This window comes from Phodopus roborovskii, unplaced genomic scaffold (genome assembly GCF_943737965.1).
Source record: "Phodopus roborovskii unplaced genomic scaffold, PHOROB, whole genome shotgun sequence".
NCBI lineage: Eukaryota > Metazoa > Chordata > Mammalia > Rodentia > Cricetidae > Phodopus > Phodopus roborovskii.
The window spans coordinates 2233991-2246242 of record NW_026125537.1 but is presented as its reverse complement, the minus strand read 5'-3'; the positions used below and the strand labels follow the sequence as shown (position 1 = coordinate 2246242).

General features: G+C 37.4%; 1 protein-coding gene across 2 annotated transcripts in view; it reads left to right on the top strand.

Annotated features, from left to right (window-relative positions):
* Appl1 (adaptor protein, phosphotyrosine interacting with PH domain and leucine zipper 1) overlaps nucleotides 1-12252 on the top strand; it is a 54053-nt gene that overhangs the window by 26472 nt on the left and 15329 nt on the right. For both annotated transcript variants that reach the window (XM_051176739.1, XM_051176740.1), the window contains 4 exons: nucleotides 1102-1158; nucleotides 2627-2718; nucleotides 3833-4015; nucleotides 6860-6912. In XM_051176739.1, coding sequence (XP_051032696.1) covers nucleotides 1102-1158; nucleotides 2627-2718; nucleotides 3833-4015; nucleotides 6860-6912 — 385 coding nt within the window. The remainder of the gene's footprint in view (nucleotides 1-1101; nucleotides 1159-2626; nucleotides 2719-3832; nucleotides 4016-6859; nucleotides 6913-12252) is intronic.

The following is a 12252-nucleotide window of genomic DNA, read 5'->3' as shown; positions in this document are numbered from 1 at the left end:
TATGAGTGTTGTCTTCTGGCAGGCTTAGTGTGATGAGTTGACAGCTTCATTTATTCTCCATCCTCACTAACTTTTGAGACACTACTTGCTGCAGCAAGAACATAGTGGTCGCAGATGTGGTACCACAAGAGCAGCTAGAGCTTAAAACGTTGGGGAAATGACAGACAGAAAGCAAAGATATGGAGTCTCTGTTCTTCCTTATAAGCTTTTTAGTTTTGGCTCCAGTTTCACTGCTAGGATAGCACACAAGGAAGGTAAGGTGTTATAAGACTGCTGCCTTAAAACTGTTGTCATAAGTAGTCTTTAGGAAAATATACCCCAGTTTACTTTCAAGCATTTTTATTTAGTATTATAATTTTACTGGTAAAAGATGGAGTTTACATGTATTTATTTCTCATGGGAAAAAGAGTAGTTGTAGTCTTTGAGGACACAGATGTTTCTGTCTCTGCATGGTTTACTCAGATTATCAGTTTAGTGAGGTCTGTCAGGCACAGGAATACTTGAGAGTGAGGCAGAAAATGTGAGATAGTGTTTGTTATTTCCAAAGAAGGAAGATACATAATGTACATTACTCAGAAAGAATTTGTATTTTAATTTTTTATATAGGTATTTTGGTAACTGAGTCCATACTACCATATTTGGTGGGAAATAAGGGAGGGAGTAAAAGAATAATTGTATACTATTAAGTTATAATTTAGCACGATTACTATTTGTTTCCTTGTATAAATAACTATTTAAAAATAATCTTGGGGAATGGGATAGGAGGGAAAGTCGGGGGGGGGGAGATGGAAGGATGGAAGGGAGAGGGAACTGGGATCGATATATAAGTAAAAATAATAAAAAGTATAAATAAAAATAAAAAATAATTAATCTGAAGATCTCATACATGCATTTGTTTGTAGCAGGTGTCTTGTTTGGTTTGTGGTGTTTTAAGTATATGTTCTACCACTGAGCTATATCCGCTCTAGGGTTATTTTCTTATGAAGAATATTATGTGCTACTTCTAATGAAAGTTCTTTTTCAGTTTAATATTGAATAGCTTTCTTTAGTAGAGAGGCTTTATTGAAAAAAATTAGTAATCATATTATTTTTCCTTTTCAGTGGATTTGTACAATAAACAACATATCTAAACAAATATACTTGAGTGAAAACCCAGAGGTACTATTTTTTATTTTGTTATTCAGATCTATCAGAATGAAGTAGTTTTGTAGTTTATATGGCTTTTATTAATTGACTTCTTTCTCAAGTTCTGTAATCTCAAGTACAGAATCCATATGATTCTGTATTGTCTGTCCCAGAACAGTTTATTTCAAAAGGTGCTGAAATCATTTACTCAATTGGTATTGACAATTTAGCTTCACAGTGAGTGCCATGGAGTAGGTAAAAATGTAGGTGAAACTCTGTGGCTTCCTCTAGGAGTGACTATAGTAAGGGAAAACGTAAACTGTGACATTTTATGTACATGTTGTGATGAGAAGCACATTGCTAAAACAGTGCACATGGTGATCATGTACAGGTTTATATTTTGAGAATATTAGGATTTTGTTTTAGAGAAAATTCTTTAGAGATGATAGAAACCTGAGCTATGTTGCAGATAATACAATAAAAACTAAAGCTCAGACACAGAAATGACATGGAGATGGGACTAGTATTACCTGGAAATCCTGTTCAGATACATGTTATGATTTTGTACATCTGTAATGATGTAGCCTGAACTTTCAGTTTGCAAATTATTCTTTCAGTAGCAAGGGTTTAAAACCTCAGCTTGTAAACTTAGAAGTGCAGGTAGAATCCAAGGGCTGGAAGGACTGGAATGAATCCATGCTGTATGAGAGCTGGGGAAAGACTTGGTCCTTGACAGTCTTTGTGGGCTGCATATGCTGTAAACCCAGGTGCTTCCCAGACCTGGGTAGGGATTGATGATCTCAGCTGAAAGTCTAAGTCTTAAACTCTTCCCCCTACCCTGACAGGGTTTCTTGGATCTGCTTGTCTCTTCCCCTCCCCGTAACCCAGATTAATGGCATATGCACAGTGTCTAGCCTAAGCTCCTGTTGGTTAATGGCAGATTTGACAGGCGGGTCTACACTAGTTAGTAACTGACTGGGTGAAATGTAATGAAGAAAATGATAAAGATGATTTCCAGGTTTTAAAATCAAAGACTTCATTTAGAAAAAATTCTGTTTTTGTGAAAATGAGATATCATTCAGGATATTAATAATAATTTCATAAATAACAGTATTCTAGAAGAATTCTTTTATATTTAATGAATATTTCCTATTTCTAAATTTTTATGTTCTATAAAAACATTTTGAATTAGACTAGGAAGTGTGCTAGGTCATAGTGGTACAAACCAAGATAACTGGTAGTTAAAAAATAATGGAAAAAGAGTATTTTCCTATTGTGTATGTTAGTAGAAGGAAATTAGAATTACTCTTAAATTATAATATTTGAAATCAATGTGCCTTACCAGTAAGGTCAGAGAATGGAAATACCCCAATAGCTTTAGATTATTTTAAAAACATCTAAAGAGTTTAGTGACGATTTTGAGAACTATATCAAACTTTTAGTTTCCCACATTATTAATACTAATCCTTTTCTTTTAATTAACAAAAACAAAACGAAATAGGAAACTGCTGCGCGAGTAAATCAGTCTGCTCTGGAAGCTGTCACTCCTTCCCCATCTTTCCAGCAGAGACACGAGAGCCTGCGTCCAGCAGGGTGAGTTAGTATATGGGTTATTTAATCCCATCTTTCCAGCAGAGGCACGAGAGCCTGCGTCCAGCAGGGTGAGTTAGTATATGGGTTATTTAATTCCATCTTTCCAGCAGAGGCACGAGAGCCTGCGTCCAGCAGAGTGAGTTAGTATATGGGTTATTTAATCCCATCTTTCCAGCAGAGGCACGAGAGCCTGCGTCCAGCAGAGTGAGTTAGTATATGGGTTATTTAATCCCATCTTTCCAGCAGAGGCACAAAAGCCTGTGTCCAGCAGGGTGAGTTAATATATTGGGTTATTTAATGGACAGTATAAGCTATTTAAAGTGTTCATAAGCAGTTTGACTTATAGTACTTCTTAGATAAGTACTAAATCATCTCTGAGTAACATAAGTATATTTTCAAAATAATAAATTTACTAGTAAAGGGTGTATGTGTGCACACATGCATGTATATGCCCCTGTGCAGGCCAGAGGTTGAGAAATTGGATAATTTTATTTATTTTTAATTAATTTTTATTTTATGTGCATTGACATTTTGCCTACATGTATATCTGTGTGAAGGTGTCAGAACTCCTGGAGTTCAGACAGTTGTGAACTGTCATGTGGGTGCTGGGAATTGAACTCAGGACCTCTGGAAGAGCCTCTAGTGCTCTTAACCGCTGAGCCATCTCTCCAGCCCCAGAGAATTTTATTTTTAAAACAGGGTCTCTCACAAACCTGGAGCTCATTGATTGGGTACGCTGACTGGCCAATGGGTTCCTTGAGTCTCCTATCTCTGCACTGTAATGCTGTTGTTGCAGATGCCTGCTGACATGGGCACCTTTTTAAAATACAAGTGTTAAAGATTAAAACCCAGGTTCTCCTGCTTAGGCAGCAGGTACTTCATCTCCTAAGTGGAAAGAAAGGACTCTTTTTTACTAAATAGTTAGCTGATTTAGAATTAAGTTTTTACTTTTTGATTCAGGGCTTGCTTTGTAGATCAGGTTGGCCCAGGGCTTGTGATTCTGTGCCTTCATTTCTAAAGGCATGCTTGTTTTCTTTTCTTGTAATCTGCTAAGCATTGAACTTCTGAAAGAAAAAACTAAATTCAGTGCCTTTTTATTTTCCTCTGTCATTAGACAATCTCGGCCACCAACAGCTCGAACCAGCAGTTCAGGATCCTTGGGATCAGAGTCTACGAATTTGGCTTCCCTCTCTCTAGATTCTCTTGTTGCCCCAGATACTCCAATACAGTTTGATATCATTTCTCCTGTGTGTGAAGATCAGCCTGGCCAGGCAAAAGCCTTTGGCCAAGGAGGCAGGTGAGTGATGATGTCACAAAGACAATGTGATTCTATTTATGATGTATTTCTGCATTGGCTATGTTATCTTTCATGTAATTGCCTAATAACATTTTCATAGTTAGGATAGACCCATACAGATTCTGTTTATTTTAGGCTTCTGCATCAATTAAAGATGTTAGGATAGTCAAATGTCAAAAAATTTAATTCTGAATTGCTTATTGAGTCTATTATTTGGACATTTGGCCTGTCAATTACAGGAGAAGTGACACTATTTTAAAAATTCTGTGTCAGAATGTGGCTGGGGATGTAGCTGAGTCGGTGGAGTGCTTGCCTAGTGTGCATGAAGCCTTGGATTCAATCTCTAGCACCACACAAAACCTGTGCATGCTTATTAGCTCATGCCTGCAATCGTAGTACTTGGGAGTTGGGAGTAGGAGAATCAGAAGCTCAAGTTAGCCAGGTGGTGGCGGCACACACTTTTAGTCCCAGCACTAGGAAGGCAGAGGCAGGCGAATCTCTGTGAGTTCCAGGCCTTCCTGGTCAACAGAGCGAGTTCCAGGACAGATTCCAAAGCCACAGAGAAGCCTTGTCTCAAAAAACCAAAAAAGGAAGAAGGAGGAAAAAAAAAAGCTCAAGTTGTTTTTGGCTGTGTAGCAAATTTGAGTCCAGTTTGGACTGCATGAGATCTTGTCATGTTGATGATGTTACTGGTGAAGAACACTCGCATGCCTTTCATCCCAGCACTAGAGAGGAATATAAGTTAGGAGGAGACAGGAGTCAGTCAGCCTGTAGTAACCCTAAGGACAGGATCCCCTTTCTGAGCCTTGGTAGAGGTAAGAACACTCTAGTGGTTGGCTGCTTTGCTTTTCTGACCTTCAGCTAGCTTTATTTGTTAGATCATAAATAAAATACCACCACAATTACTTCATCTCGATGATGATGACTATGAAGAAGAGGAAGAGCACTCTTGTCAAAGTGCTTCATTTTTTAGGGGGTCTGGCTAGAGAAATGGCTCAGAAGTTGAGAGCACTTTCTGTTCCTGTAGAGTATCAGGATCAAGTTCAGTTCATAGCACCCACACGGTAGGTCACAACTATCCGTGACTCTGGTTCCAGGGAATGTGAAACCATCTTCTAGCCTTGGATTCCTGAATGCATGTGGTACACAATAATTTATATAGACAAATGTGCATACACATAAAGAAGTCAAACTATGGCGAATCATTTATTAAGGAGGTTGGGCATTTAATACATTAAATTTGCATATGACATTAATATAGTCATGAAAATATGTATAAATATGCTAAGTATGTATAGCATTTGATGTGATATACCAGGCTGATATGAAAGAGATCAGTATTGGGCTAGAGAGATGGCTCAGTGGTTAGCAACACTTGCTGCTCTTGCAGAGGACCCAGGTTTGGTTCCCAGCACCTACGTGGTAGCTGGTAACCATCCATAACTTCAATTCCAGGGGATCTGAAGCCCTTTTCTGGCTTCCACAGACACCAGACACATAAATAGTGTATGTACATATATGTGGGCACTCATCTATACACCTAAAATAATAATAAATGTTTTTTTTAAAATAGAGATCAATGTCTTAATCCTCTCTCTCTCTCTCTCTCTCTCTCTGTCTCTCTCTCTCTCTCTGTGTGTGTGTATATGTGTGTGTATGTAATATGTTTATAGATGCACATGTAGGTTTATGTGCATGTTTGTGGAAGCCAGAGGACAGTTCACCAGTGCCAGTCCTCAGCCATTCACCTCTTTGATAAAGAATCTCCCACTGGCCTGGATTTTGCCAGGTTGACTGGCTATCCAGTAAGCCCCAGGGGTCTACCCATTTCTGCCTCCTCAGCTGGCATTGAAAGTGTGCACAACCTTGCTTGTTTTTTTGGGGGTGGGGAGACAAGAGGGTGTTTGAGACAGTGTTTCTCTGTGTCTCCCTGGCTGTCCTAGAATTAGGCTGGTCTTCAACTCCGATGTGCACCTGCCTCTGCCTCCAGAGTGCTGGGATTAAAGATGGCTGCTTGGCTTTTTTACATAGGTCTTGGGGGGTTGAGCTCAGGTCAGACTGAGCCATGTCCTTAGCTCCTGTCTTGTTTTTTTAATGCCATTATTATTTTAGAGCACTACTTCTAAGACTTCTTTGAATTGAAGTTTTTCCTTCTACCGTTGTAATTGTGCTGCAAGCTAAGATCTGGAAGGGGAGGGGAAGTAGTTTACTTTTCTCCTTGCATTGTTACTTACATCTTGAGAAATATAGTTCAGTTTTGTCTCACTTTTGTTTGTGGTGCTGGGAATCAAACCCAGGCTTTGTGTGCATTCTAGGCAAGCCCTCTTAGTACATATAGATACTTATATGTAATACTTAAATACAGACCCAGCTGTAGGAAATACAACTAGCAGGAAAAAGAAGTACATGTTTTGAACTAGACAGTGTTCAAATTGTTATAGTTAACTTGTAATTTGTACTTAAAGAACACAGACTGTTAATTTTACCATTCTAGGAAATTCCTGGCTTTCAAAAGCCTCCAGTATTATCACCACATTAGTCTTCCTCTTTGTTGGCTTATTTAAAAGAGAACTTTTGGAAAATTGTGTATTAGGAGGATTCTTTGCTTTGTGTGACTAAATTTATGTCTACTAGATAAATCAGTCAGTGCAGACACCTTGTCTTGGCCTATTATTCAGTGTAAGAGTGATGCTCGCTCATATAGTATTCTGGCTGTCCCATTCATTAACAGAATGGGACATTCTAGAGCTTTTCTTTGTAAACATATAAAGTTTTAAACTCTGGTCTCTTCCATGTGGCTTGTAGTGACTGACCCATTTGTTCATATTTTTTCCTAAACTTCAGGCGTACGAATCCATTTGGAGAATCTGGAGGAAGCACAAAATCAGAAACTGAAGGTAGAACAGATTGCAGTATTCTTACATTCTAGAGTGACCTGGGAGTAGACTTTGAAATGTGTCATTTGCATTTGATCTGTGCTCTGCTCATAGTACTCTTAAGGCAACCATAAGAATCTAATCTGATTTCAGAAGTTATTCATACATGATTGTAGAATGTCATATAGACTTTTGAGCTTATAGTAAAATTCTTAGTCCATAAACTGGAGCCTTTTTTTTTTTTTTTTTTTTAAGAAAAAAAAAAAAGTTTTCATTTTCATCCTCCCACACTCAAGACCCTTGGCTTTACTAACCCTCGGTAGTTGCCTGGTGTCCTGTACTTGGAATGCTGTCCCATACTCTTGTTGAGTGGGTTTTAAGTCCAATTAGAGAGCTGTTACTACCAGAGTGTAGATGCCACTATTGTACCTGAGGGTTACTCTGCTGTGCTGGTGGTTAGGGTTCATAGGTGGGTGGTTATTTTGGTTCGTAGGCATCATATCTGGGTAGGACTGTTGATTACTTTCTTCTTTTGGAAGCTTGCATGGTGTCTTTTGGTACCATGGAAGCTAGTTCTCAGGAAAGAGGCAGTTCCAGGTCAAGGGTCTCTGGGTGAGCATCTGAAGTTCATGGTGTCTTCAGCAATACAGAACTTACCGTCTACCTCTTGAGGGCAACCAAGGGTAATGGTGTATCCTGTTCTGGAAGTCTTTTGGACAACCCTGACCAACAACTCCTAACAGGGCTTCTTATGCCTGGTGTTGGGGTTTTTGTTAGGTGGACTTTGGAGGGAGCATTATCAGACCAAATGAAAAAAAATCTTCATTTAAATTATATAAATGATGAATTTATTTATACACAGACTTATGTGTATTATAGGTTTTTTTTTGGGGGGGGTAGTTAATCAGGCATCCTAATTGTTATTTTACCTTTCTCCTTCTGTATCTCCACCCTTCATTACTAGAGCCCCTACTCTTTTCCCCATTTCCCTGATCAGATCACTTTTATTGCTTCCCCTAGTCCCCATCTCCACAATGACCCCTTTTTGTTTTCCTGATTTCTGTAGTTACTCTGGGATATGTACTTACATCTGAACACTTGGAGCTAGGTGCCTCAGATGAGAGAAAGCATGTGATGTATGTCTTTCTGGGTCTGGGTCACCTCACTCAATATGATCTTTTCTAATTCCTTCCATTTACCTGCTGAGTTTTATTTCATTTAACGTTGAATAGTATTTCATAGTGTATATGTACTACATTTTTATTATCCACTCATCAGTTGAAGGACATTTAGGTCATTTCTATTTTACAGCTTTTGAGACTATAACAGCAGTGAACATGACTGAACAGGTATCTGTAGAATAGGATGTAATAAATCCTTTGTGAATATACCAAGGGAGTGGTGTAGCTGGGTCACTTGGTAGATTTATTATTATCTTTTTGGGAATTTTCCACACTGATTTCCAGGGTGCCTGGACCAGTTTGCAGTCTCACCAACAGTGAATGAGAGTTATTTTTCCGATACATATCCTCTGGCATTTGTTGCTTGTTGATCTTTGCCATTTTAACTGAGGTAAGGTGAAACCTTAAAGTTGTTTTGATTTGCTTTTCCTAATGCAGTGAATATTTTTTGAGGTATTTCTTAGGCATTATTTTTTATTCTTCCCCATCTGGACACCCAGTTTACTCTGCACCATCTTTTGGAGGCCCTCTTTTCTTCAGTGTATGTTTTTAACCTCTTTGTCAAATATTACGTGGCTTAAGTTACATGTACTCATGTTTGAGTCTTCGATTTTATTCCACTGGTCTATGTCTATGTTTGTGCCAATACCATATTGTTTTTATTAAATGGCTCTGTAATATATCTTAAGGCCTGGAATTGTAATCCCTCTAGCATGGTTCTTTTTGCTCAGAATTGTCTTGGTTCTTCAGAGTTTTTGTGGCTTTATGAATTTTAGGATTTTTTTTTCTATTTTTGTGAAGAATGAGATGGGGATTTTGATTGGGATTACACTGAAACTATAATAGCTTTTGGCAAAATATTATTTTCACAACATTAATTCTACTAATCCATGAGCAAGGAATGTCTCTTCCATTTTCTAGTTTTTTGTTTGTTTGTTTGTTTATTTTGTTTATCTCTTTCTTCAGAGGTTTAAAGTTTTTATTGTAGAGGTCCTTCACTTTCTTGGTTAGGTTTATTCCTAGTATTTTATTTTCTTTGAGGCAATTGTGAATGGGAGTATGTCTATGATCCCTTCTTCTGTGTGATTGTTGGTGGTGTGTACAAAAGCTATTGCTTTGTACAAGTTGGATTCTGTATCGGCTACACTGCTGAATTCATCATTTCTAGAAGTTTCTTGATAGATTTTTTTAAAAATTTCTTAATATATAATACTATGTCATCTGCAAGTAGGGATAGTCTGACTTTTTTCCCTGTTTGCATCCCTTTAATTTCCTTCGCTTGTGTTAATTGCTTTAGCTAGTGCTTTGAGCACACAGTTGAAAAGGAGTGGGTAGTGGAACCCTGGCTTGTTCCTGACTTCAGAGGAGCTGTTTCAAGTTCTTCATTTAGGATGATGTTGGCTGTGGGCTTCTTATATATAGCTTTTATTATGTTGAGATATGTGCCTTCTAGTCCTATTAGGACTTATATCTTAAAGGCATGTTGGATTTTGTCAAAGGCTTTTTTTCTGCATCTATTGAGATGATCATGTGATTTTTTTTTTTTTTTTTAGTCCATTTGGGTTTATTACATTGATTGATTTGAATATGTTGAACCATCCCTGCATTTTAGGGATAAAGCCACTTGGTCGTGGTGTATAGTCTTTTTTATTCTAAGTATTTTATTGAGAAGTTTTGAATCTATGTTCATCAGATACTGGACTGTGGTTTTCTTTTGTTATTGTTGTTTTTACCTGTTTGGATATGAGAGAGATACTGGCTTCCTAGATGGGTTTTGGAAATGCTCCTCTGATGGAGCCTGGGAGTACTCTTCCATTGGGGCTTGGAAGTAAGTGCTCCTCTGATGGTACTTGGGAGTGCTCCTCCTGCTCCTAATTTTTTTTAATAGTTTAAGAAGGATTGGTTGTAGATCTTTGAAAGTCTGGTAGAATTCTGCTGTGAATCCATCTGGCTCTGGAATTACTTAGCTGGAAAGCTTTTTATTACTATTTTAATCACTTCATTTGTTATTTATATGTTTAGGTTGTTGAGTTTTAATTTTGGTGGTTTGGCTGAATCTAGAAATTCTTGGTTTTTAATTAATCAATTAATTAATTATTTTTTAGGTTTTCCAGCTTAATGGAGAACAGGTTTTTGAGAATATTCCCTTACAATATTCAGAATTTTTTTGGTGTCACAATATTTCCCTGTTCATTTCTGATTCTGTTAATTTGGATCATCTCCTTCTGATTAGTTGGACCCCAGCAGGTGTCTATCAATCTTGTTTATTTTTTCAAAGAACTAGTTCTTAGATTCATTGCTTTTTTTTGTAATTTTTTTTATATTTCATTGAATTATACTCTGATTTATATTATTTCTTGCTGTCAACTGGGTTTCAATTTGGTTTGTTCTTGTTTCTCCTTTTTTGGTCTTGTTTTGTTTTATAAGACAGGGTTTCTTGGTGTATCTCTGGCTGCCTGCAATTACAACTCGCTCTGTAGACCAGGCTGGCTTCAAACTCAGAGATTCACCTGCCTGTTTCCAGAGTGCTGGTATTGAAGGCATGTGCCACTACTGCCTGGATATTCTTCCAAATTTTTGAGGTATATCATTTATTTATTTGTGCGCTTTCTGATTTTTTTGATTTATTTATTCTTATTTTACATGCATTAGTGTTTGCCTGTATGTATGTCTATATGTATGTTCTAGAACTGAAGTTATTAGACAATTGTGGAATGCCATGTTGGTACTGGGAATTGAACCAGGGTCCTCTGGGAAAGCAGCCAATGAGTGCTCTTAACTGCTGAGCCATCTCTCCAGTCCCTCTTTCTGATTTTTTGTTTTTGTTTTGTTTTGTTTTTCGAGACAGGGTTTCTCTCTGGCTTTGGAGCCTGTCTTGGAACTCATTCTGTAGACCAGACTGGACTCAAACTCAGAGATCGGCCTGCCTCTGCCTCCCTAGTGCTGGGATTAAAGGCGTGTGCCACCACCACCCGGCTTTTTTCTTATGTTTTAATGTAGGGTACTTAGAGATTTAAATTTACTTCAAAGGACTGCTTTCAGTATGGCCCAGAAATTTAGTTTTGATGTGTTTTCATTTTCATTTAGTTCCTGGAAATTTCTTCTTTCTTTCTTGATTTCTTCTTTGACTCATTTATCATCCATTAAAAAATAAGGAAGTCTCCATGAGTTTGTTGTTATAGATTTTATTGGATTGTAGTCAGATAGGATACATAGAGTTACTTCAACCTTTCTGAATTTGGCTTATGGTATTAATTATGACGTTTCTCTGTATTTTTTATTCAGGTGATGTCTATTATAGAAAGTAGGGGTTGTTGGAATCACTGTTTATGGATTGATGTTAATCTGTGTGTTTAAATCCATTAGTACTTTTTTTTAAAATAATGAAATTAAACATTCACTAGCTTTTGGTGAATGTATGTTTAGGATCATAATGCCATCCTGGTTAAGAGTTTCCTTGATTAATACCAAGTGTCCTTTATCTTTTATGATTAGTTTTAGTTTGATGTCTATTTCATCAGATACTAGGATAAGGGAAGTCTTTTTGCTTCCTGGTTCCATTTGATTGGAGTGCTTGTAGTACATCTATTTACTCTGAGATAGTGCCGCCTATCTTTAAAGGTGTGTTTCTTGTAAACAGCAGACAGATGGATTTTGTTTCTTGATCCTTTTGGTCTGTGTCTTTTGTTTTGACAATTCAGACCATTGATATTTCATGTTATTGGAATTTGTGTGTTTTCAGTGGTGATGATGACACATCCTTTAATTTCAGAACTTGGGAGGCAGAGGCAGGTGAATCTCTGAGTTCCAGGTCAGCCTGGTCTACAGAGCGAGTTCCAGGCTAGTCAGGGCTACTCAGAGAAACCCTGTCTTGAAAAAATAAACCCAATCAAACAAATAACAAAGCAATATGTGTGTTAATTTTAGTCATTGTGTTGTTAGTTCATGGTGTTGTGTTTTCAGTGGTATTTGGTATTTTAATAATTATGGCTTTATATTTCTTTCCATAATCTCTTGGCTGTGCTCCTTCCTCTCTTTAGACAGAAATACTATTTTCATTAGGTTGGTTTATTGGGTAGAAAACTTTTTAGGCTATTTAGATTATAGAAAACCTTTCTTTGCCCTTCAATATGGAAGTTATATTAGTTTAGGCAGATCCTCATGGTCTTTTTGGATTCAT